Source organism: Ursus americanus, chromosome 26 (assembly GCF_024610735.1).
Source record: "Ursus americanus isolate L20-20 chromosome 26, mUrsAme1.1.p, whole genome shotgun sequence".
Lineage (NCBI taxonomy): Eukaryota > Metazoa > Chordata > Mammalia > Carnivora > Ursidae > Ursus > Ursus americanus.
In genome coordinates, this window is record NC_142152.1 from 14536717 (window position 1) to 14559725 (window position 23009).

General features: G+C 48.4%; 1 protein-coding gene across 10 annotated transcripts in view; it reads left to right on the plus strand.

The window, feature by feature from the left end:
- Positions 1-23009, plus strand: part of RAD51B (RAD51 paralog B) — a 695021-nt gene that overhangs the window by 563852 nt on the left and 108160 nt on the right. For 2 of the 10 annotated variants that reach the window (XM_045807967.2, XM_087856056.1), the window contains one exon: positions 19046-19715. The exons of the other annotated variants lie outside the window; for them this stretch is intronic. In XM_045807967.2, the coding sequence (XP_045663923.2) occupies positions 19046-19049 (4 nt within the window). In that variant the 3' untranslated portion in view covers positions 19050-19715. Of the gene's footprint in view, positions 1-19045; positions 19716-23009 lie in introns of those variants that run through there. 10 annotated transcript variants of the gene reach the window in all.

Consider the following 23009-nt stretch of genomic DNA (forward strand, 5'->3'; position numbering starts at 1 on the left):
TACTCTGTTGATGTGTTGCAGTCCTAGTAAGGATTTAGCACTGATCCCTATCAACAGAGTAAACATTTCTGAACTAACCCAGAAGTGCTGAATTCTATGCATTGGGTCTTGTATGTTGTATGTTGTGAGCAAGGTTACTACTCAGGGACAGGATTTAGAAGATTATCTGGCAAAATCAGGATTGCCAAATGAGAACTCTGGAGCTGGGGAATGAGGATTAGGTAAGGGGGAAGCAGGGAATGAAGGCAAGAGAAAGTCCAAAATATCAGATAGATTCTGACGTTAAAAGTGTGGTGTTGGAGCCAGTTGGGAGTGTCATTTCTTTCTGAGCTTTGGTTTCAATATTGTCACCATCACTTTTGTCCTATGGCTGTGGAAGGGCTTTCTTTATTCTACTACAGAATTCCACTTTTGCTCAAATGGAAGGAGGGAGCCCATTGCAATCCTCAAAAGAATATCCTAAGTGTGAGAGAAAGCACACTGCCTACCTCTCTGAATTTCAGTGAGCACAGTGTTCAGATGGAGCACAAGTTCTCCAGAACTCCAAACAGATTTGGGAAGAGAGAAGACCAACCAATAGTGAGCATAAGTCAGGACAGACTTGGTTTTGGTGCCTAAACAAACAACCCCCAAAATCTTAGTGACTTAAAGTCTGCATGTCTGAGAGACTCTCCCGGGATGCTGTCCTCCATATGATGACTCAGTATTCCATTTTAGTATCAACATGTACTTCCACAGTTGCCACAGTAGAGGAAGAGAGAGAAGGGCTGTACACTGGCAATAAGTGCTTCCCCCGAGAATTGACACACATCACTTCTGCTCTCATGGCCAAGCAGTCCTGCATCCACACCCAGCTCCAAGGAGGTGGGAAATACAAACCTCCCCTGCATTTGGAAGGGAAGGAGAGCTAGATATTTAGTAAACACTTGTAATGTCTGCCATATAATGCTGTAGCCAGTGAGCTGGCACATACCTCCTTCTTTCATACTCATGCCTTACACATACCTTTCCCTTGGATCACCCAGTGTATATTGAAGACTTGGGCTAGTGTTGGGGAAAGAAGACCAAATAGTTTTATAGCCCATTTTAGTCCCTAGGCAACCATTTTGAAAGAGAGGAGTAGCCACAGAAAACCAGTTCACTCTGGGTAGTTTTCCCTTGGAGCTATCAGACACTAATAACTCTAGGAAAGGATAAGGGGTTAAAGGGAGCCATGGCCTGATTTCAGTAATACATCTAAGATGGAACAACTAATTTTGAGTTGCCCATAACCATCAGGCTGTGTATGAAAGTGCTTCTGGAAACGTGCCTTTTCTCCTCCATTCCTCCCCTTATTACCAGACATGATTCAAATTCCCTCTAAGCCCTGTGACTTTTCCAGAAAGCAGCTCTCCCAAAAGAGAGAGAGAGAGAGAGGAGGGGGAAGAAAAAAAAAAACTTTCCCTTATTATTCTTCCAATAATGAATTCCTGCTCTGAGTGGGCTGTTTCCATGTGTTTTCAGTCAAGTGCTGATGGCAGCCTTGCCGGGGGACATTTCCAACAGGCTGTGGACATAATAGATGAGGTCTCATATTGACAAGAGCTGCTCTCAGTTTTCCTTCCAGTTTAGCCCTCCTAAGCCCTGAAATTGGAGATGCGAAATGATTCACGAGATCCCACTGGTGAACCAACATGGCTGCCACACCTCTTTGCTCCTTTTAACTAGGTAAAAAGTCATGGTTTAAAGCTTCCTTCTAAGAGATTTGTAGACCTGGATCTTAGTAACTTAAAAAGGACTTGGCTTTCACAGACCAGCCCACTTTTTATAGATGCCAAGACCTCCTTTCTTCAGGATTCAAACATAGTCTTGGCCTACCCTGACATCATAAGAACGAAGGGAAAAATTAGGACACACCATTTCCTGCCTAAAACCTGATCTCAAGTACACATATTGCTTCCAAGTAAGCAATGGCAGTAGCTGTGTTTGCTAAGGGAACAGCCTACTCCTTCTCCCCAAAACAAATGTCTTCAGATAATTTGGTTTCAGCTTACCTACACAGAACTGGTACAAATTATTAGTTATAGTTGGGCTCTCTTCATTGAGAAAAGTCTCAGTTACTTCAGGTAAAAAGAAACAGGTATTTTTAAGAGTATAAGTGGCCTGGAATTGGAAAGCCTTTAGGAGCAGAGGCAGCCCTGGGGATTTATTACCTCAGAGTCTCTGAGTCTCTGCTTCCCTCTGCATTTCTGCCTGAGGTACTCATGTCCCAGCAGACAGGCCCTATAGATGCAGTTTCTGCTTACTCAAACTTCAGCTTGCATGTGGCTCACCCTGGGCTCTTGAGCTCCTCCTTATATAACTCAGCCTCTCAACTTCAGTTCCCATTGGCTTTTTTCCTTGGTATTCTTAGTTAAAATTCCTAAGAGACAATCTCATTGGCTCATCTTGTTGTTCTGTCTCAGGTAACATCATTGGTCACTAGCCTGCCAGTCAGCTGTGGGCAAGCATGGCTGCCTAAGTTGCAGAAGATGGGGCAAGGCAGCTTCTTTTAGACGGTTTATGAGGGGATGAGGATGTGAGGGGCCCTAGTGGGCTCTTTGAACCCTTAATGGATTGCTGCAAAGGTACTCATTCTCTCTTGCTTCTTCCTCCCCCATCTCATCACTGTAGGCCTGATCTCCAGCCATACCCTGGGCTCCCATTACTGCTCATCTGCTAACCCCTGATCCAGCATCCTGCTTCTCACCCTGTTGAAGTGCACAATCATGGGGGTTTGGGCTAGTGAGTGGGAAGAAAGAGCTCTTAAAATTTATTTGAGAATATAAGAAAGATTGGGGAAGTTGTGGAAGGAGGAATGGAAATAAAACCCTTTCTTAGCTAAAGAAAACCCATTCCCACCATGGGACCCAAGTACCTTTCCTCTTTCTCCTAATCTTTGGAGCAGCTTCCCTTTCCCCAAAATCAAACATCAGCAGAAGCATGAGAAACTTCCATCAAGAGACCCAGATGGAGCACAGCAGGAAGATAGTCTGGCTCTGCTAATCCCCCAGAGCTTTTTCTGACCCCTGCAAGGATTCCTAGTTCCCATCTCAGACCTTTGCATTTCCCCAGGCCCCCACCCTCAGGCCTTATAGAGCCCTGGTCCCAGAGTCTTGAATATCAAATCCCAAGCAATTTACTTACAAAATATGGTTTGAAAGACAAGTGAAGGAGTCTGTGTAGATAAGGTCTTTGCCAGTTGTGTTCTTCCAGTATGCTCAAAGCTCTTCATTGGCAGTTTTCACAAATCTCCCTGATATTTTTAGAGGACTGGTCCTGTGTGGTGTTGCCCTGTTTCATCTGAGTCAGAGAAATTATGCTTTGTCTGAATTCACACATCGAGGAGAGGACTGGGGGGAAATTGAATGATGATACTGGGCTTTTATACCCCATCAGCTGGTTAAAAGGCCAACCCCAAACCTATATTCAAATGTCAGCATCTGTATTCTTTTCCGTGGACATGAGGCTAGAAGTGAATTAGAGGCAAGTCTAAACAACCCTGGATTTCCCTGCCCTTTCCTGAGCTCTGGATATGTCAGTGCTGATTAAATCATTCATCAAACCTTGTTCAAACTTCTATCTACTGACTAAAATTGCAGTTTCCCTAGGAGCCTATGATGGCAGGAAAGGTAGTTCTGATGGTGTTTCTAAACCTGCTGCTGTGGGATTCTAGAGCCAGTTCCTCTGGATTACTTCCAGATCTCTGCTCATTCCATTTAGGATCTGAGGTTGAAATCTATTGCCGTTGTCTGTCCCCTGTGATCTGAAAACCCATCTGGGGTTTGTCCAGCCTGTCTCTCCAACTCCACCGTCCAACTCCACAGTCCTTACCACTCTGACAGCTTAAAAGCTGATGCAAAGATGGAGCAGAAGCCAGTTTGGCTTTCTCCCAGTCCTCTAGGTCCTTCTGGGGTTAATCAGCAACCACCTATCTTTGTGTTAATAACATAAGCCTCTCTAACCAGAACACCTGGAGGAAACCCATAGGAAGCCTTAAGATGAAGCCAATTTTACAGTAATTATTCTGACCATCACTTTTTAAGCTGGACTCAGACTGTCCAGGAAAAACCCAGCTTGCTAAAACCAGCCAACTAGCTGGACGAACCTGTGGCTCTCAGTGTTCCTTAAGCCACTTTAGGTTTTGCTAATACTTTCCACGTCCACATCTCAGCTGCAGAGTCTCCTTATGCTCTGCACTTGGGCAGTGTCTCCCTCTTTCAGGTACATGGGGTTTAGCGAGATGTCCTGAGTGCATCTCACTTGACGGAATTCGTTAGTGGCATCTTCCCACACTCTCCCCTACCCTTCCAGCCCATCCCAATGGTTGTGTTTACACCACTGGAGAGATAGCAGACCTTCTTAACTGGGATTGCTGACGATTTCTCTGAGTAACTAGCCCAAATGGCTTTGGGTGTCAGGTGATTAACTTTGCAGGGGAAAAGGGCTGAGGGCTGAGGAGATGGCAGGGTAGGTGGGGGACACATGAAAGATAGTTTCCTGCTGTATTAGTCTTCCAAGGCTGCCGTCACAGAACACCACAGAATAGCTTAAAGAACAGAAATTTATTTTCTCACAGTTCTAGAGACTGGAAGGGTAAGATCAAGGTGTCAGTCAGTTTGGTTTCTCCCGAGGCCTCTCTCCATGATTTGCGGATGGGCCCCTTCTCACTGTGTCCTCACATGGTCCTTCATATGTGTGCTCTCCTAGCGTCTCTTCCTCTTCTTATGACACCAGTCCTCTTGGATTAGGATCCTATTCTTATGACCTCATTTAATCCAAATTGCCACCCTTTAAAGGCACATCTCCAAACACAGTCATATTGGGGGTTAAGACTTCAACCTATGAATTTGGTGGTAGTAGCGGGGGGGCGGGGCACAGTTCAGTCCATAACAGCTGCCATAACTTTTCCTCAACAGATCATCTCCCATCCTCTGATGCTGTCCTTCTGAGTGGGAGAAGAATAGATATTGGTCAAGAAATGGTGGATGGGACTCTGTACAGTCAGTTTGAGAATGGCTAAGCTAGGTGGGGAGGGTGGCTGAGATAGGCAGGGTGAAAAGATGGACGTTTGACTTGAAGATGGTTGGATGGATAGACAGATGGATGAATATATGACTTAGGGAGTGCCACCAGGGCAGACATTACATTCTACTTCTTTGGGGGTGTAGATTTTTACAGTGCAGGAGTTGCAACCTCAAATGCTCATGCTAGGTATCAGGGCTGCTAAAAGAGGCCAGGTGCAATAATAGGGAATAGTGGGGAATGTGACAAATTGGAAAGAGTGTGCCCTGCCTACAGGGGCCACGTATACTCTGTTCCTGCCAATTACTGCTTTGTGGGATGCCAGCTTAATGTTGCCAGTATGTCTGATTTTTCAAGAGAACAAGAAATCTGGATTTTCCCATGAAATCTTTCTTTAAATAAATTTTTAAATTATGACAATTAATTCAAAAATTGTAAAATACTGGATGGGCCAAATCAGCACATTTACAGTCTGAATGAACCCTGGAGGCTGCCAGATTTCCACTCTTGGACTACTGGAAAGACATCCGTAATGTCATCAGATGAGGATGTAGGTGTTTCAGAGCTCCGGCTCATGAGTATGCTGCCTGGGTTCATATTCCAGCCCCGCTTACCAGCTTTGCAATCTTGAGCAAGTTACACGTGTAACTCAAGAGTTGTTGTAGTGATGAAATTAGTTAATACATGCAGTCGCCTACAACAATGCCTTCTGCTTTGTAAGAAAGCAGTAACGGAGCCAGCATTATTAGGTAGTGTCACCAAATCTTTTGGTTTACTCATCTGGAAAATGGGGACAACACTTGCCTTACCTATCCCCCCCCCAAAAAAAAGAAGAATGTGTATGAAAGGGCTTACAAATGTGGGCACACTGCTAAGAAGTACACCATGCACTTCTGTTGTTGGCTGTACCTGTGAGCGAGGCTCAGCCTTGCCCAATGCTGGACTGGGAATCCCTAGGAAGACGAGGGTAGCGTTCACTAGAACCAGTCCTTTTCTTTTGCACGGGTTATTTGGCTGTTTTGCTCTTCTTACCACTTGGTAAGTTTCTCTTTTTTTAGTATGAAAAGTTGAGACATTCAGGAAAGTAGAGAAAATAGCATACTGAACACCCAAGTACTCTTATCTAGATTTAATCGTTGTTACCATTTGCCATATTCGTTTCATCTTGGTGAGTGTTCGTTTCAGGGCTGGAATGCGGCAGCTCGGAAATGGGAATGGTTTGAGGCATTGTGGTACTGAATGGGAGAGATGGGAAAGCGTGGGACTTTACCTACCTCAGGGATGCCTTATTTTTGCAAGAAAGGGAGACCCAGTCAGATGCAGATGGTTCTCTTTTGGACGGGACTCCTGAAAGGGGATTTTTGTGCAGGATCGTTCCTTACGTACATTGTTACCACCTTAAAGTGATATAAACTGGGACATGAATTCTTTTATTATTTATAAGGCTTTCATTTATTGTTATTTCTAAGGTTTTAATTTTCTGCAACAGTTCGTGTATTGCTCAGGAAATGGAAAATTAAACATTTTTAGAGACTTTTCATGTGGAAATGTCTCTGTCATAAAGAATTCAGGAGTTGAAACTGTGGTAGAGCTGAGAGAAGCCCAGTAAAATCTCTGATAAAAAGAAATGCTGGTCACTAAAAATGAAAGGTTTTAGGAGCAGAAACACTCAGATTCAAAGAAAGTATATGCCAATTATAGAGGGCCCTTTCTGTTAAAGCATTTAAAAGAGTCTCTAAGACATATTGCCCCATTTCTCAGCGTTAGCTTTTACTGCATTTGAATGCAAAGGCTTCTCCCTGCGGAAAGGATGTCTCACAAATGTGAAAGCAACTAAACTTTGCTTTAAAATTCTATTATTCAGACCCTTCATTAATTTAAGCTGACATTCCTTCTCAATCGGGGCCAATCATCAAAGCTTTATTGTATTGAGAACCTTGAATTCAGCAACAAAGAGTGTGGGTTTGGAAGGACACGCATGGAGGGGGAGAGCAGAGAGCTCCCAAGGCCCGAAGAGGGGAGGGGAGGGGAGGAAGGCAGCAGGAGGGAGGGTGACCGGGAAAGACTGGAGTCCTGAGAGGCAGAGGGAGGGCAGAGGAGTTAGAAAAGCGGTGATGCACTGGGGGTGGGGTGGGGGTTGTAGACAGCGGACATAAGGGGAGAGGGGCTTGGAGAGTCTACGCTGGAAAGCTGCCCCTTGAGCCTCTGCTCATCAACCTGCAACTTTGCCCTCACGAAGCTTTCTTCAGAGTAAGGATAAAAAAGGGAGACAGAGAACAGGGGAAGAGAAAGCCTTTCCTTTTCTTCCTTCATCCAGGTGCCTCTTGAATCTTCTGTCATGGTACCCTGGCAAGCAACAGGGTGCCTGGCAGGAAGTCTGCCCCACCCTGCAGGCCTCGGGTCACGGTCATGTCTGGCCCAGACCTCCAACAGGGCTCTCTCTTCCTTTCTGGCATGATTTATCGTGGGATACATGATGTGTGATGTACTAGGTGGAATGTATTGGGTTCATTGTTAAGGCATAAGGCAGGGAAGGAGCTTTTGAAATGTGAGGACATCACAAACTTTTCTTGAGCATCTATGATTTATAACTAGAGTAAAATAAGATTTGTAAAGGTGACCTCAGGGACAACTGAGTTTTTTAATGTGTGACTTTAATAAATAAAATACTAATTTCAGAAAACCAAGTATAGCCGGGTGGTCTTTTGTCTGCACTGAAACAGTTCTCAAGGACACAAGAGACTCAAGGACACAAGAGACAGTGCCGTGACTGCCAGCCCCTTGTGTCTGGCAACCCATCCGAGACCAAGTCATGGGAGGTGCAGGTCTTTGATCCCCAGCCCACCACATTCCAGCTGTGTGGGGTCAGAGAACCCCTGTGACCTCCCTGAGCCACAATTTCCCAATGTGTAAAATGGGCATGGAAGTAATCTGCCCAGTCTATGTTCCAAGGGGCCATGGGAATGACCATGTAGATGAATGGATGGTCTTCCAGCCTTCGGGGGTCGTTAATGTGATGACCCATTCTGTAGTTGTAAGACTTAAATAAGATGAAGCTTTTCCTCTGCTCAGAACTCTGAAGTGACTCCCTTTTCACTCAGACTGAAAGCAAAGGCTCTCCACTGTCCCTTAGAGCCCAATGTGTCCACCAGCACCTGCCATCCCATCTCTTGTTGCTGTCCCTTGCTCACCTGCCATGCCCACCCCATTCTCTGTGCTATTCCTCTCATCACCAAACACTCTTCCCCTCACAGACTTTGTACCCTGAACTTTGCAGGAATCTATTCCCTGGACAGTCCCATAGCTGATGCCCTCACCTCCTTTTCCAGATATCGGCATGACTCCCTTACCTCTAACTTTTTGCCAAAATGCCCCCTCTCCATGAGACCTATATTGTTTAAACTGCAGCCCACTCTTCTTACCCCCATTCTGTTCTGCTTTTCCTCTCCCAAAGCACTTATCACCATGCAACATAATAAATAACTCATTATGTTTACCATTCACTGTGTGTCTTCCCTGCTACAGTATAAGCTCTGGGGGCCAGGCATCTCTGATTTGCTCGCTGAATGCCCGAAGCACCAGAGCAGTGTCACGCACATCAAGGACACTCGATAAATAGGTTGGATTTTTCTTAGGGGTCCAGGATATAAAACCAATCAAAGACTGCTCTAGTTGAGGGGAATATGAATTCAAAATCTCTCCCACCATCCCTGCAGACTCTCCATGAAATAACTCTTGCTCCAAGGAACAAATTTGAACACTGCTGACATTTGTTCTGATATGTAAAGCCAGTTTTGAAGCTACAAAGTGCTGTGTAATGTCAAGCCCAACGGACTGGCAAAACCGTCTGTACACAGCAGGTGCCTAGTTGGTAGAGTGGAAGGAGGTGGGCGGGCAAAGATCCCAGGACTGGATCCTTGTTGTCATTCAGGTCTCAGCTCCACTATCACCACTCAGCAAAACCTTGCCTGTCTGCCCTCTCTTCATTCCACACAGCATGACTGTAACAATTTTAGGCTAGAGAACATTGCTAAGGACTTTGTTGAGCAGCTGTTATGTGCTTAGGCAGTGTCTGCACCCAGTTCACTACATAAGTGATCTCGTGAATCTGTCAGCCCTTTCACCATTGTCTCTCCAGTATCTGATACCAGGCCTGGCACATATAAGGTGCTCAATAAATGCTCACTTGTTTCCCTAACAACCCTCTGAGGCAGGTACCATTAACCCCATCTAACAAATGGGGAACCAAAGTTCAGGTTAGGTAGTTTGTCTAACGTCATACAACTAGTGAGTGGCGGAGCAAAGATTTCAGTTCTACTCAGACAAACTCCAGTCACTCTGGTTCTGAAAGAGAATTCGGATTAGACCAGTCCCCTGGGCTTCCTTCAAGCAGATCTATCTCCTCCTGGCCACACCAGGAGATGAGAGAAGGGGTATTTCTTTTCTTCCTGGCTTTCTCTTCTCCACCTGGGCTCACCTTCTCCCTTCATTCAGTTATCACCTGAAGGGCTCTCCTGCCACCTTTTGATGAATGGGCCTGCCATTCCCACCCTCCCTGGCTGAGTAACCCGAGTCAGCAGTTCATCTCGAATCACAAATCAAATTCTGAAAGGCATTGTGCAATTTTATGCTCAAACTCTCTCTAGAATTCAGATTCTTTGGGAAGGTCATTTGCTAATGAGCAGAATGATGGATTCATCAAGTCTCTCCCTTTAAGAAATATCTGGATGTGTCTGCTGCTTTCCCCCCGCCTCCTCCCAAACTTGCCCTAGTTAGTTCATTTAATGTAGCTAGAATTCCCCCAGGATCCCCACTTAGTTTTCACTCTGGCCACTTAACTAAGGAAGAGCTCCAATCATGTTGTCTCTTTACATAAACAGAAATCATTTATAAACCAGCATGTCCATTGTGCCTTCCATATACCCACTCCTAGCTGTGATTTTCTTTCTTAGCCCTTCTTGGCATATGCCAGCTATTTACACCACACAGGGGCAAAGCAATTTAGTGTATGCCCAGAACTATCTTATCTGAGAAGCAGCCTCTGAATCCCAACGTCCCAGAACATTAGCCCCAGGGGGAGGCATCTCCATAAACTGATGTTTTATGCCAGATTAAAATTTCTCTTGGAAGCTTTTGGATTTATTTCAGAGTTGCCTTTAGAGACAATGATGAACTATAGATGTCATGCAGGTTTTCCTTTTCTGGGTGCTTTTTATTTCATCTAGAACCAACAGTGACCTTTAGAATCTGCTACTCCCTCTCAGATACTCTTTCTATAGGGTTTTATGTTCAAAGACTCTAGGTCGGAGAAGCTCAGGGTTGAGTTGAGTGTCAAAAACAACCAATTGAGTTGAGTGTCAAAAATGACAGTATTGCTCTATTAGTAAAAGGCTGGCTTAGTTCTCCAATTGCGTGGGACTGCCCTGTGTCCTGGAGGACATTTGTCCTTCCTGCCTCATCCACAGAATGTGAGGTGTGTCCCCCAGTGCCTGGAAGAACCAGAAGTGCCTGTAGCAATATTCCAAGTACCCCAGATTGAAAGCACCGGTGACTATATCTTGAAAGATGGTGAACTGGGGGCAGATGCCATTAAGTTCCGCCATTGGTGAGGGGGGGAGCCTATCCCCAGGGGCTTCTCCCCTTCCAGTGCAAGTGGCTTCCTACTCTTGTTGCCTTCAATGTCCTTTGTTTGCTTTCAAATCTGGCCTTGATAAATATTATTTTATTTTTATTTTTTAAAGATTTTATTTATTTATTTGACAGAAAGAGAGAGCACAAGCAGGGGGAGCTGGAGAGGGAGAAGCAGTCTCCCTGCTGAGCAGGGAGCCCGATATGGGGCTTGATCCCAAGCCCCTGGGATCATGACCTGAGCCAAAGGCAGAGGCTTAACCAACTGAGCCACCCAGGTGCCTGATAAATATAATTTTAAACTGATTTCTCCCATATAAAACTGGGCAGTAGGAGGGAGAGGATGAACTATCCTCCTAAGAAGGGTTCTGTTCTCTGGAATGACTTTGGACCCTTTGTCAAGTTCATGATTGAGAGAGTTCACTAGATGTGAGTTCCCAAGCCCAGCAATTAGAGTTTGGGATAAAAGAGACAGAAATCGGAACAGAAACACATGGAATCACCAGGACCCAAACATTGGGCTGTGACCCATGTGTCTTCCCCCCAAACTGCATCCCGCACCAGTCCTGAGTTCCGCTTCTCTTCTGCCCCACAATTTCTAGAAATACTAACAGCTTCTGCAAGGTGAATGGCCAGAGTCAGGATCTTCTGGTAGGTAGAGATTCTGTTAACTCCCCAGACCCTGCAAGAGCGTGACTATCCATAAGGAACCATCCTCCAGAGAGGCAGTCAGATGGATCCGTGTGTTCGCTCTTGTCCTGCTTCTGACTTCTCTCTCGGCCACTATTAAGCGCACATGCCACCGCCCCAGCCCCGGTGCAGCCCTGCCTCCCGCCCGGCCGGCTGTCTTGCCGGGGCAGCGCACTGTGCGGCTTCAGCACATCCTGTTTGTTCAGTCCCCTTTGTCTTCCACTGGAGCAACAGGGAGAAAGGATTCCTCTGAGCCCCTTGGATTTGGGCTTTGAAATCAGATCCTGGCACACCTGATTACACTCAATAGCTGGAAATGGTAAGGATGTCCGATGGGCAGAGGGCTCTTGTTTTAAGCTCTGCACACCAGGAAGGCAGGGGCTGGGTCTCCTCCTCGGGGCTGCACTGGAGAGGGCAGGATGCTCTGGCAGGAAAAGCAAACAGTGTAGCTGAAGGGAAATTCACTTGAAAAAGAACTTGGGGCAGTGTCCATCACGGGGTGTGTAAGCTGTCCCTGAGGACACAGAATGGGGCTTAGACGCGTTCCTCTCTCCTCACACTTCCCTAGATGGGAAACGTTCAGTTCCAGTAACCGCACGCCCCAGGGCTGGGAGGGTCAAGCTCTCCGTCCTGCTTTTTCTGTAGAGGTGTTGCCTCGGAGACCTTGGCAAAGGGAGTAACAAAACAGCAGCTTACGTGCCAGCGCAGGGGGAGGCTCAGAAGCTCCTAGGCTTGCAAGGGCTCCTCAGCCTCCCGGTACCAGGAGCTTTCCCACAGAGATTGAAAAGTCGTTGAGACGATCTCACACATACAAAAAGGCATAAAGAGCTTCCTTGCACCAACACCCAGCTTAAGAAATGAAAGGTCACCAACTCGGCAAAAGCCTCCAGCGTCCTCCCTAAACCCATCCTCTTCGCCACCTCTCCAGGGACAGCCCCTCAGTCACTCCAGGTCTTTCCTACATGTTCCAGAGATGCGTGCGGCCTTCTTCATGGGAACCACATGCCGTCTTCCCCAGATACGCCACTGCTGAGCTTACTTGCCTGTGATGCGGGTCCCCCCCTTCCTTCAACTCTGGACTCAAATGTCGCCAACCCCAGGGGGGCTTTCCCTATCACCTCAGGCACTGATTCCGGGTGCTCCGTGGCCCTCGGACTGAGCATGCGCACTACAGCCATGATGCCCCCAGTGTGTGCACCCCACTTCCAAACGGTGCTGCAAATACAGTCAGGACAGGCACTGGGCCCCTCTGACTACTCCAGCCAGTGGCCTGGCCCATTGCCTGCTGGCTCCCAGCAGGCCCCGTGGAGTGAGTGAGGGAGCGAGTGCCCGGATGAATGACAGCTCAGTTATCAGACTTCCCACGTTCTATCCTATTAACATGGGGAAGTCCCCATGGCCCCAGTTCCTTTGATAAGGGTTTTTTGCCTCAAAGTCCCAAATCCTCTGTTCTGGAAGCACAAAACAAGAAGGTCTCTTTCTATTCCTAAAAATGAAGTTGGAACAAATACAGTGGGAGCATGAACTTTCTTCCACCATAATTTCAACAAACAATAGTTTCAAAGAGAACCCTGGGTGGGCCTCAGAGAGGCCTTGAACCTCTTTTTCTAGGTATCTTATCACTTGTGTTCTTCGTCTTCTGCTAGCCTGTAGAAATTCTTAAAGACGGAGAAATGTATAAACCTATTAATCTTGCTTAGAAAATCCACTTTACCGCCACAGAAACAAAATATTGGGAAACAACAGTCTGGCTATTAAGGTGTTCTCACCCACACCCATTGTTCTCTGCTCAAACATTTGGTTGCTGCTGTGTAGACTCAGCTTTAGTCATGGAATTTTAGAGGATGTGCCTCAGAAGTGGGATCAAGAGCAAGCTTGACAGTAATCTGCCCCATAAGCCGATTTGGTGCTCCGGCGCCGAGAATGGGCCCCAGGTGTGCCCCGGAAGGAAGGACATCTGAAGTGAGCGTGAGACCAGGGGCTGTGATGTGTGTGTGAAGCACAAAGGTTAGATTTTCTTTTACTCTTTTTTTTTTTTACGTTTGAAATTTTTATCAAGGTGAAATTCACCTAGCACAAAACATGTTAAAGTAAACAATTCAGAGGCAATTTGTACATTCACAATGTTATGCAACCACCACCAATATCTAGCATTTTAATCACCCCAAAAGGAAACCCCACAGGCATTAGTCAGGGCTCTCCAAACCCCGCCCCACCTTAGCTCCTAGAAACTACCAGTCTGCACTCTGTCGCTATGGATTTACCTATTCTGGATATTTCAGGTAAATAAAAACATAGAGCATGTGACCTTTTGTGTCTGGCTTCTTTCACTAGCATATTTCTGAGGTCCGTCCATCTTGTAGCATAGTTCAGTACTTCATTCCTTTCCTGGCTGAGTAGCATCCCATTATATGGATATACTGCATTTCGCTTATCCATTCATCCAGCGGTGGATATTTGGACTGTTGGCTCCTTTTGACTATTGTGAATAGTGCTGCTATGAACTTGCACGGGCATGTATCTATTTGAGTAACTGTTTTCAATTCTTTGGGGTATTTACACAGAAGTAGAATTGCTGGGTCATATAGTAAATCTACGTTTTAACTTTTTGAGGGGCTGCCATGCTGTTTTCCTCAATGGCTGAACGATTTTACATTCCCACCAGCAACGGACAAGCACGGGTCAGATTCTATTCTTATGGGAGTCACAGCCATCCCCTTTTCAAAACTGTAGGGTCATAATGACTTTCCACCTTTAGCTAGATTCCCGTCAGTGTGTGGGATTCTGTTAGTATGGGATCCAATGTTTAGAGCTTTCATATTTGTGAAAGCTGAACTCTCCGCGTGCCACCCATCACCATCTGTGAGCCAGAAAGAGGAGGAACACCTTTAAAGAGAAAGGGACAAAAGCAAAGTTATTCATAGTAACTGTGGAGGAGAGAGGCCAGGCCATCAGCAGAGTCCCACCGAACCACACTGGTCAGAGGGAAGGGGCATAGAGCTGGTTTCTTTCTTGAAACCACTTGGAAGGAGTCAAGGCCTATGTTAAATCTATATATAAGTATCATTTGATTGGAAGAATTAAAAATACTGCTGCATGGTAATCTTTCTTCTCTCACAGTCTGGTAGCTGAAGGCCTTCCAAGAGAGAGGCTGGGAAGCCCTGGGACAATGTGTTTTCTGTTAGACGTGGATCTTTATGGGCGAACATGGGCTAACAGTGGAAATAGAGCAGTGGGGGAGCTGTCAGAGCATGGCCCTGAGAAGGGAGGACAGCCAGAAGAGGCTTTTAAGAAAAGAGAGGGGTAGGGTCTCCTGGACGTTTTCTGTGAGTGTAAGGCCTCGGGAAGATGGCAAGGAGAAGAGAAGAAGGGGAGGAGTGTGAGCACTGGGAGAATTAATGCTTCCAGTGGGCTTAGCAGGAAGGAGACTCAACACACTGGAAGAAGGTCTTCACAGGGGCACAATGGGCTTTGAAACCCCAGCGTACCTGGCTAAGGACAAGAAGCCCTGGGACACAGTTCTGATTTGAGTGCTGCCATTGAACACAGGGTTGTCTCAGTGTTTCACAGGACAGAAGGAACTTGTCTTCACTACCCTCCAGGAAACAAAGAAGGAACAGCCAAATCACCTTTTGAAGATGGACCACACCCCTTTCTTGGGACCAAGTAGAGAACCAGTGATGTCAACATGGAAATAGGTGATCCTCCTCACCAGCCGCAAGTGAGAGCTTTTGTCCCCACTCTTTAGTCATAATCCAGAAGGACATTTTGCCAGGCAGATGGATGTGGTGGGTTAAATAGCAGCCCCCAGAAGATATGTCCACATCCCAACCCCTGGAACCTGTGAATGTAACTTTCTTTGGAATAGGGTCTTTGCAGATGTAATTAAGTTAAAGATCTTGAGATAAGATCATCCTGGATTACCCAAGTGGGCTCTAAATCCAATGACAAGTGTCCTTATGAGGAAAAAGAGGAGGCCATTTGAGTACAGAGGTGGAGACTGGAGTTAAGCAGCCCCAAGCCAAGGAATGGCTGGAGCCACCAGAAGCTGGAAGAAGCAGGGGCATGTTCTCTTCAAGAGCCTTCAGGGGGAGTATGGCTCTGCCGACATCTTGATTTTGGACTTCTGGCTTCCACAACTGTGGTGGAATAAATTTCTATTGTTTTCAGACATGGGGTTTGTGACAATTTGTTGCAGCCACCTTAGGAAACTAATACAATGGGGTTGCACGGAGAAATGATGTGACAGGAGAGAGAGAGAATCTAGAAAACCAAGTCCAGTGCCTGGATTTGCTGCTGGCGTCCGGGGTGAACTTTGTCAACTTTGTGCTGCAGGCCTATTTCCTCCTGAGATCCTCGTGTATTCGCCCCTCACGGCTGAGAGTGGGCCACAGCTCACTCAAGGATGCTACTCAGGATCTGATGAGGTCAGGTCAGACCCTCACACCTATTTGAAATGGTGGTAATAGTAGTGACCATATTCTACAGAACGTTTAACACGTGCTATGTAATTTACATGCATTATCTCATTTGAGCCTCAAAACAGTTCTATGAGGTTAGTATTCTCATCCCCATTTTACAGATGAGTAAACTGAGGCTCTGAGAGGTCATGTAGCCTATTCAAGGTCATCCAGGGAATAATGGTAGCACCAGACCTGTGCTGAATCCACAGCACTATGGAAGATTCAAGCCCCACAAGGACGGTTGTTCGAGCACTGCACAGCATCCCACAGTGCCCGGCTGGCTGACGAGAAAGATTTGTTTATTTTCTAAATATTAGCACCATTGACACTACAGTTTGGGCGAAGATCTGGTTAGACCCTGCTAATAGCAGATGGGGGCAAAACATCCACATTCCAGGAAAATCTAGTCCCAACTGATACTGATCAAGATCCTCTTAGCCCCAAGCTTCCGAGCCTTTGTCCCCCCTTGGCGATGCCGGGGGAAGAGATGAAACCCCTAATCAAGTGGCCTCTCCCATGTGAGACATTGGCCAGTCCACAAACAGAACCCATCCGGCTTAACTACCCCCGCTCCCCCCTGCCCGGAGAAGAGAGAGGAAGCTGGCTGGAGAGAGAGGCTCTGCGAAAGCCCCGTCCTGGGCAGATGGACGTTGTTGGGGGCCCTGTCTTCAGCAGGTTGGACTCAGGCAGGCCTGACACCTGGAGTCCCTGTGCCTTTCCCAGAATCACAGAGTTTTGGAGAGATCTGGACTCATCTCACTCTGACTGCTGCTTAGGCTGGGGCAGGGCTGATGGGGCAGCTTCTTCCCTGTCCTTCCAGCATTCTGAGTCGGAGGGAGTGCAGGAGCAGGGAGGCGACCCGAGGGCCTGCCAGATTTCCTCCTACGCAGACCTCGGTGCAAGATAAAGTCAGGCGAGCCTGTGCCACAGGACAACAGCATAATAAATCCCCTCCGGCCTCCTCCCGGGCTCATTGTTCTAGGGCAGCAGTTGTTTTGAGTACGATCAAAAGGAAGGAAGAGCACTGTGCTATCAGGCTGGGGAAGAAGGATGCTCTCCTGACCGCTCCTGTTGCCCTTGGCCACCCTCATTTTAAATATGAGGAAACCGAAGGGCAGCGTGCAGCCTAACCCCATCCTCGGTGAGGCTCAGCGCGCTGCTCCGAGGCCGCCTAGACCTCTGGTGAGGCGGCCATCCTGCCCAGACTCGCGGACAGCCACCCGGGTCACCCTGGTCTTGTCCTTTCGCCCTGGGCAGGGGGCTGGGAGGCCCAGGCTCAGGGTCAGCGGCCGTGTGGGGAGGGTGCTGGAAGTGGGCCCTGGAGTGGCTGCTCAGCTGTTGTTTACCCCTTCGGCTGAGAACTGAGGCCAGAAGGCCACAGCCATTGGAAATAATAGGCCCTAGAAGGAACTTCCCGAATTTGGCTGGCCTGGTGCCTGCGGCTCAAGACAGCGAATAGCTCGGCTTCTTGGGAAGCTGGTGTCTTCAGGCCTCGGGGCCTTTCCGCCACAGAGCCAGGTCCAGGCAGGGGCACAGGTGGCGCACACCTCAGCCCCCACAGCTGGATTCCTGCAGGGCGCTGGAGCAGAAAGCATCAGCTCCCTTGAAGTGGGAAGAGGGGAGCTGAGGGTTCCTCCTGAAGGCTGCAGGCTTGGGTAGTCCTTTGCCTCTCCGACGGCTGCCCTGCCTGACGCCCAGAGTCTGCTTCACCAGGTGCCCAGCTGCGGTGGCCCGGTCACCTTTGTCTGGGCTGGAGGCCACATCTGAGCCATCAAAGGCGCCTCCATGGGGGAGGATGTCAATGTGCTTCCTCAACCAGAAAGGTGGTTTGAGTTTGGCCAAAGCAGCCCAAGCAAACAAGCAGAAGCCTGTCAATGGAAGGATGGGGGCTGCTGGGAGATCACACAACAAAATGAGAACCATTATCAGTCTCGTCCCAGCCTGAAGGAGGGAGAGCCTTTGAAGCCACAGACAGGCTGAACAGAACTTTCCACCTGAGAGGCGCTGGAGATGGGAGGTCAGGCCGCACACAGCCCCCACAAGAACGGATCAAAGCCCGCTGCAGAGGGAGGGGCCCGCAGCTGCAGCCCTGCTTCCCCCACGGGCTGCCCAGGGCTTTCTGAAGGCAGCCAGGCTGCCCTGGGGGGAGCCTGTGGGAAAACCCAGCACAGATGCGCTGTGCGGCCAGCCCCCCCAGCGCTGCTGGGCGAGGGGAAATAACCCCCTCAGTGGTCCTGAAAAGAAGAGGGAGGGAATCAAAGCACACGGAAAACGCAAGGACCACCCACCCGATGAGCGCCTACCTTTCGGGAAACAATAACTCCTGGCTTCCCCGGCGCACTTCTGAAAGAACAAACAGACTAACAGGCCGCCTCCAAGGTCCGTGTTCCCGGGGATCTGTGGGACGCCCGGCCCCTCGGAAGCCGAATTTAATGTGTGTTGGCCTCTCAGTGCCTGTTCCAGGCTTCCTTGCATCCAATCTCCCCTGGCAATCCGAGAAACAGCAAGAAGCCTCATTCAGGGTGCGACAGGGTCCCGTGTGGATGCCTTTAGTGAGCTTCTCTCAGACTGGACCACGGTATCTTCCAGGGAACATTCTAGCATCATCCTCCGCACTGCATCTGGGGGGCGAGGGAACCTATGAAAAGGCTCTGCCTTGAATGCTGTGTTGGCACTGCCCGGACTGCACAGCCTCAGCCCACCCTGCTGGCCTCGTGCCCCTTCCCTCCTGCCTGGACTCACCTTCCCAGGAGCCCATGAATTTGGGTGCAACAAAGCAAAGCCATTTCCACTGTGCTCTCCTTCTCAAGGGAATGGGAAAGTTCTTTCCTTCTCCTTCTTGGGAATGGGTTTGAAGGGAGGGTGGAGGGGGATACTAATGTGGAAGCCTGGGAGGTATTTGGGTAGAGGGGGAATGTGTAGAGGAAATGGGTTGCCCAGCAGCACTGGGGAAACTGAGACGAGAATGTTCCAGAACTGCTGGTTTAACCAGCTGGCATTCTTTCCAAAATGAATGAACAGGGACTAGACGGAGGGCCTCAGGGTAGACTAGACAGAAATGAAGGTAGAGGCATTTCCTCTCCCCCTTCTCCAAAGGCCAGATCCTAAAGAGGGGGTGGGCAGCTGGGAATTAGTGACCTGCCAGCCACTACTCACTGTGAGATTTATATCTTTTTATTACTTTGCCCGGAGAGATGGATGGGATTATTTCCATTTTACAGGTGACGAAACAGAGATTCCAAGAAGCGACCAAGGCTCTTCTAGGACCACATGGAACTGGCAAGCTGGAACTCAAGCCTCAGGAGGCCTGGCTCCAAAGTTCATAACCTTCCCCACTCTTCCCAGGCCTGCCCTGCCTCTCGGGGCGAGGCATATGTTAGTAGATGCTTCGTAAATATTTGTTAAATTGAACTGAACTGAGCAGCTGAACACACGCAGGCCTCTTTCCCCCTAAGAGGAATCCTTTGACGGTCCGGGTTATGGAAAGAAATTCTCTGAGGCACCAAATAAAATCCTTCTCTGAGGTGCAAGGAGGCCTTTTTTGAAATTAATACCTAATAAAGTTTACACAGACCCCCAAAAGGAAAAACAGAAGGGAACTGGAACCATAAAAAAGCAGAGTAGGTAGATAATAAAACTTCAGAGTGTTGTCTTTCATCCAGGAAGCACAGAGCAGTCACAGGCTCTAATTACAGACCCATCCCCACGGCCCTTTCTGAAGTTGGTAGGCGCATTGCTAGCAGGACCCCTCATTTTAGGCACGGATGGATTTGGGTCCCCAAAGCTTTCGCAGTTCTCCCCATGGTAAAGGGAACATGGCCTCCTTCCCCAGACCTGCGTTGGATGCTACCTCCAGCTGTGTTTCCCGGCTCAGCAAATAACCAAGTTTTCTGAGAGGTTCGGGGGATGGGGGTGGGAATGAGAAGGTCTAGGAATGAGGGGGGCAAAGCTGAGGACTTAGACCTCACTTTGGTCTGCGCACAGTACAAGTCCCCTTCTGTTTACCCATACGCACACTCTTTAGTGAGGCGTGTGTCGATTGTATACATCAGTGGGCCCCAACATGCCAGACGGTCAGCCTCTCTGATGGTGGAGGCGGGAAGACGGTGCGAGGGGGACATTGCTCCTGGTGGATACAGTGATGTTGAGACTCAGACAACTGGAGGTGGGTAAGAGGACTTAACTGCAAAGGAGTAATCCTTTTTTTTTTTTTTTTTTTTTTTGCTGGTTCATGTCCAATCATGTCATTTTTTGGCTTTAATAATATAATAGTTATAATTGCACATGGCTTTTTAATGGTTCTCCGCTGCAGAATAGTGTTCGGCACAAATCCCTTCACTAGACCCGGAAGCACTTTCATGGTATGACTCCATCTGGGACCCCAGTCTGATTTCTTGTTCTTCTTCTAGCTTCTGTGCAGTGATTCCCAATTTGTGAGCTGCAGACCTGTGGTCAGGGGTGAAGAGTTTTAGCAAGGGGTCTGTAACTGGGTACACCACACCAAATACGGACTACAGCCCAAATCAATAGTATGTAAAAGGCTAATTGGAAAGGGTTGTCAAATCCTAGCAGCTCTTTGTCATTGTGTGTGTTCTTGGGTACGAAAGTTCAACGACTATCACAAGAAAGGGTGTGCGTTATGGTAATGGTTTTCAAACTGGGGTCCACGGAACCCATCAGAGAGTCCCTGAAGTAGAGCTGGGGAAAGGAGCAGGACGGAGCCAGAGCAGAAGGGGCCACCCTCCACCCCCACCACACACACACACACACACACCAAACTCATCCTTTCCCCTTACAAACACAGCATCTCTGCTTTTATTACTTTTGCACACCAGGCTTTCTAGTAAGATTTTGTTTGAAAAACGGACTTTGCTGGGGAAGAGAGTGGGGTGGAGTTTACAGGCAGTGGCCGAGTACAAAGTACACAGACTTCTAGACAGCCCCTTGCCACTGTTCAGTGGAGCAGTGAGAAATCAGTCAAAGCCCTGCGCGTGCCTACCATGAGTAAAGGGTGTGTGTGAAGGCTGCCCGGGAAGACGTTCCCCAGTCCAGACCCGCGGAGGCAGCGCCGAGCTGGTTAGTTTCTTAGATGCATGAAGTCCATCTGCCTCTCTGTCGTACAAGATGAAGTTGTACAGTAGCCAGTCCTATTGTCGATGCAGGCAGTGTCCCCTTTGCACCTGCAGTGCGACATTTCCTGCTCTCCAGGGAGGGGACAGGAACCCTCTATATACCAGCTCTTCTTGCGTGCCAAAATTCCTGCAGGGGTACTGGTCACTCGGGGCCTATGTTCATCTCCTTGAAATTCTGCCCGGATGAGTCTCTGCTCACGTGGCTGATGCCTGCCACCCAGGCCTTGCCCTCAGGTAGCCTGGGGCCTCGAACCCTGGGAGCAGTAGGAGGCGGCGAACAGGACCCTGAGAGAGGACTTGCAGAAGGCCTTCCGCAGAGTCTCCAGCCTCTCAGCCTGGTTTCAGACAGAACAGCAAAGAAATACCCCGAACAACCCAGAACAGTGCTCATTAGCATGTGAGATGAAGGCAGGAGACTCAAAGGGATTCCTTTGTACCTGCTTTTCACTCTGCCATCCACATGTACCTTTAAAAGCCAACTTCCCAACACTCCGACTCGAGGCAAAGAGGGGGTGGCAGGACTCTCTTTGACACGAACGCCCCCGTTAGAGGCAAATGAGACAGCATAGCACGCAGACCCAGGCCTGTCACGGCTGTGACCGCACCAGCTGGAATGTGGCTCCGTGTGGGGGTATGTGTGTGGGTGTGTGTGGGGGTGTGGGTGGCGGTGTGAGTGTGTGTGTATGCACATGTGTGTGTGCGCCCTTCATTTGTATATCGAAGGCTTCTGGGAGCCCTCACACACCTGGATGCTCGAATGCATAGATGGAGATAGTGGGGACCCAAGGGGAAGTTTTGAGAACGGGAGTGTGTCTGTGTCTGAGCCCAGACCTCTGCTCATGTGTGTTAGGGGAAACAGGGGAAATTTTGTGTTCGGGTAGGTGCACGCGTACGGTGTGTGTGGCTGCATTCAAGTGTGTGAAGGGGAAGCTGAAAGAAAGTTTCAAGAGTCTATGAAAATCCTCAGAAGAATATCTTGGCAACTCCCCATGCCACAGGTTGGTACACATTCAATGCTTGTGAAGTTCATTTCCTGTGCTAGTTACCAGCCCTTGTTTATACAGGACACAAAATATGATTTAGGGCAAAAACTCCGGGTATCAGAGGTGAGTTGAGGGACAGGGTATTTTGAGAGGGTGGGGAAGCAGGGTGCAGGGGAGTCACTATCCAGTGTCTTTTAAAGGACCCGTGAAATAGATTTTCAATATTAATCCATAATTCCCACCCTTGTATGCTTGGGAGAGGGAGAAGGTAGAGATCTAATTTTAAAATTCTGTCCTTTGTCGCTCCGAAGCCAGTTTAGTGCCTGATCTGCTCCTCCAATAGCAGCTGGACGTTCCTGCGTGTGTATGTGTTTTTAAACTTGTGTGTCTTGTTCCACTCCGAGCCTTCGTTTGTGAGCCCGGCCCCAGGAAGTGTTTAAGAGCTTTTTCCCTCTGCTTTCTTCTGACTTGCTTTTGTGTGGTGGCATGGAAGGGGAGAGCCTGGTTTAAGCCCCCAGATCATACAGGGTCCTCGGCCTGGCATCCCCAGTGAAGTTGGGGAGTTTGAGCCTCGCCACCATGGGCTGCATGTGAGCAGACATTGCCGAACACTTCAGTATGGGGAGAAACTGCACTCTCTACACAAACTCCTTGGCATGCGACCTCCTCGGAGTCTGTCTTGCCAGTGTATTATCCATGTGACACCCAGATCAGAATAAATGCTCAGTGGCTGCTAATTAACCATGGTGCGGTCTATTCCAATCAAGGGACATGAAGCCATGACCAGAGTCAACGGAGCCACCATTGTTCTTCAGCAGAGCACGGTGCCAAGCTGGTCAGGTGTCCTGAACACACACCGTTCCCGTTGCACCTGTGTGAGAGTCATGAGCCTCTGTTCTTCCTGTAGTGTAGACTCGAGGAAGGAGTAGCACAATCTCCTGGCTGTTGGGTTCTATGAAGCAGAGAGCCCAAACCTCTCAGGAAACCAAGTCTAGGCAAAACAGAGCTCTGAAGATCATACCCACAACCTTTGGTGCTGGTGGAAGGAAAGAGTACCAATCAGGGAGTGT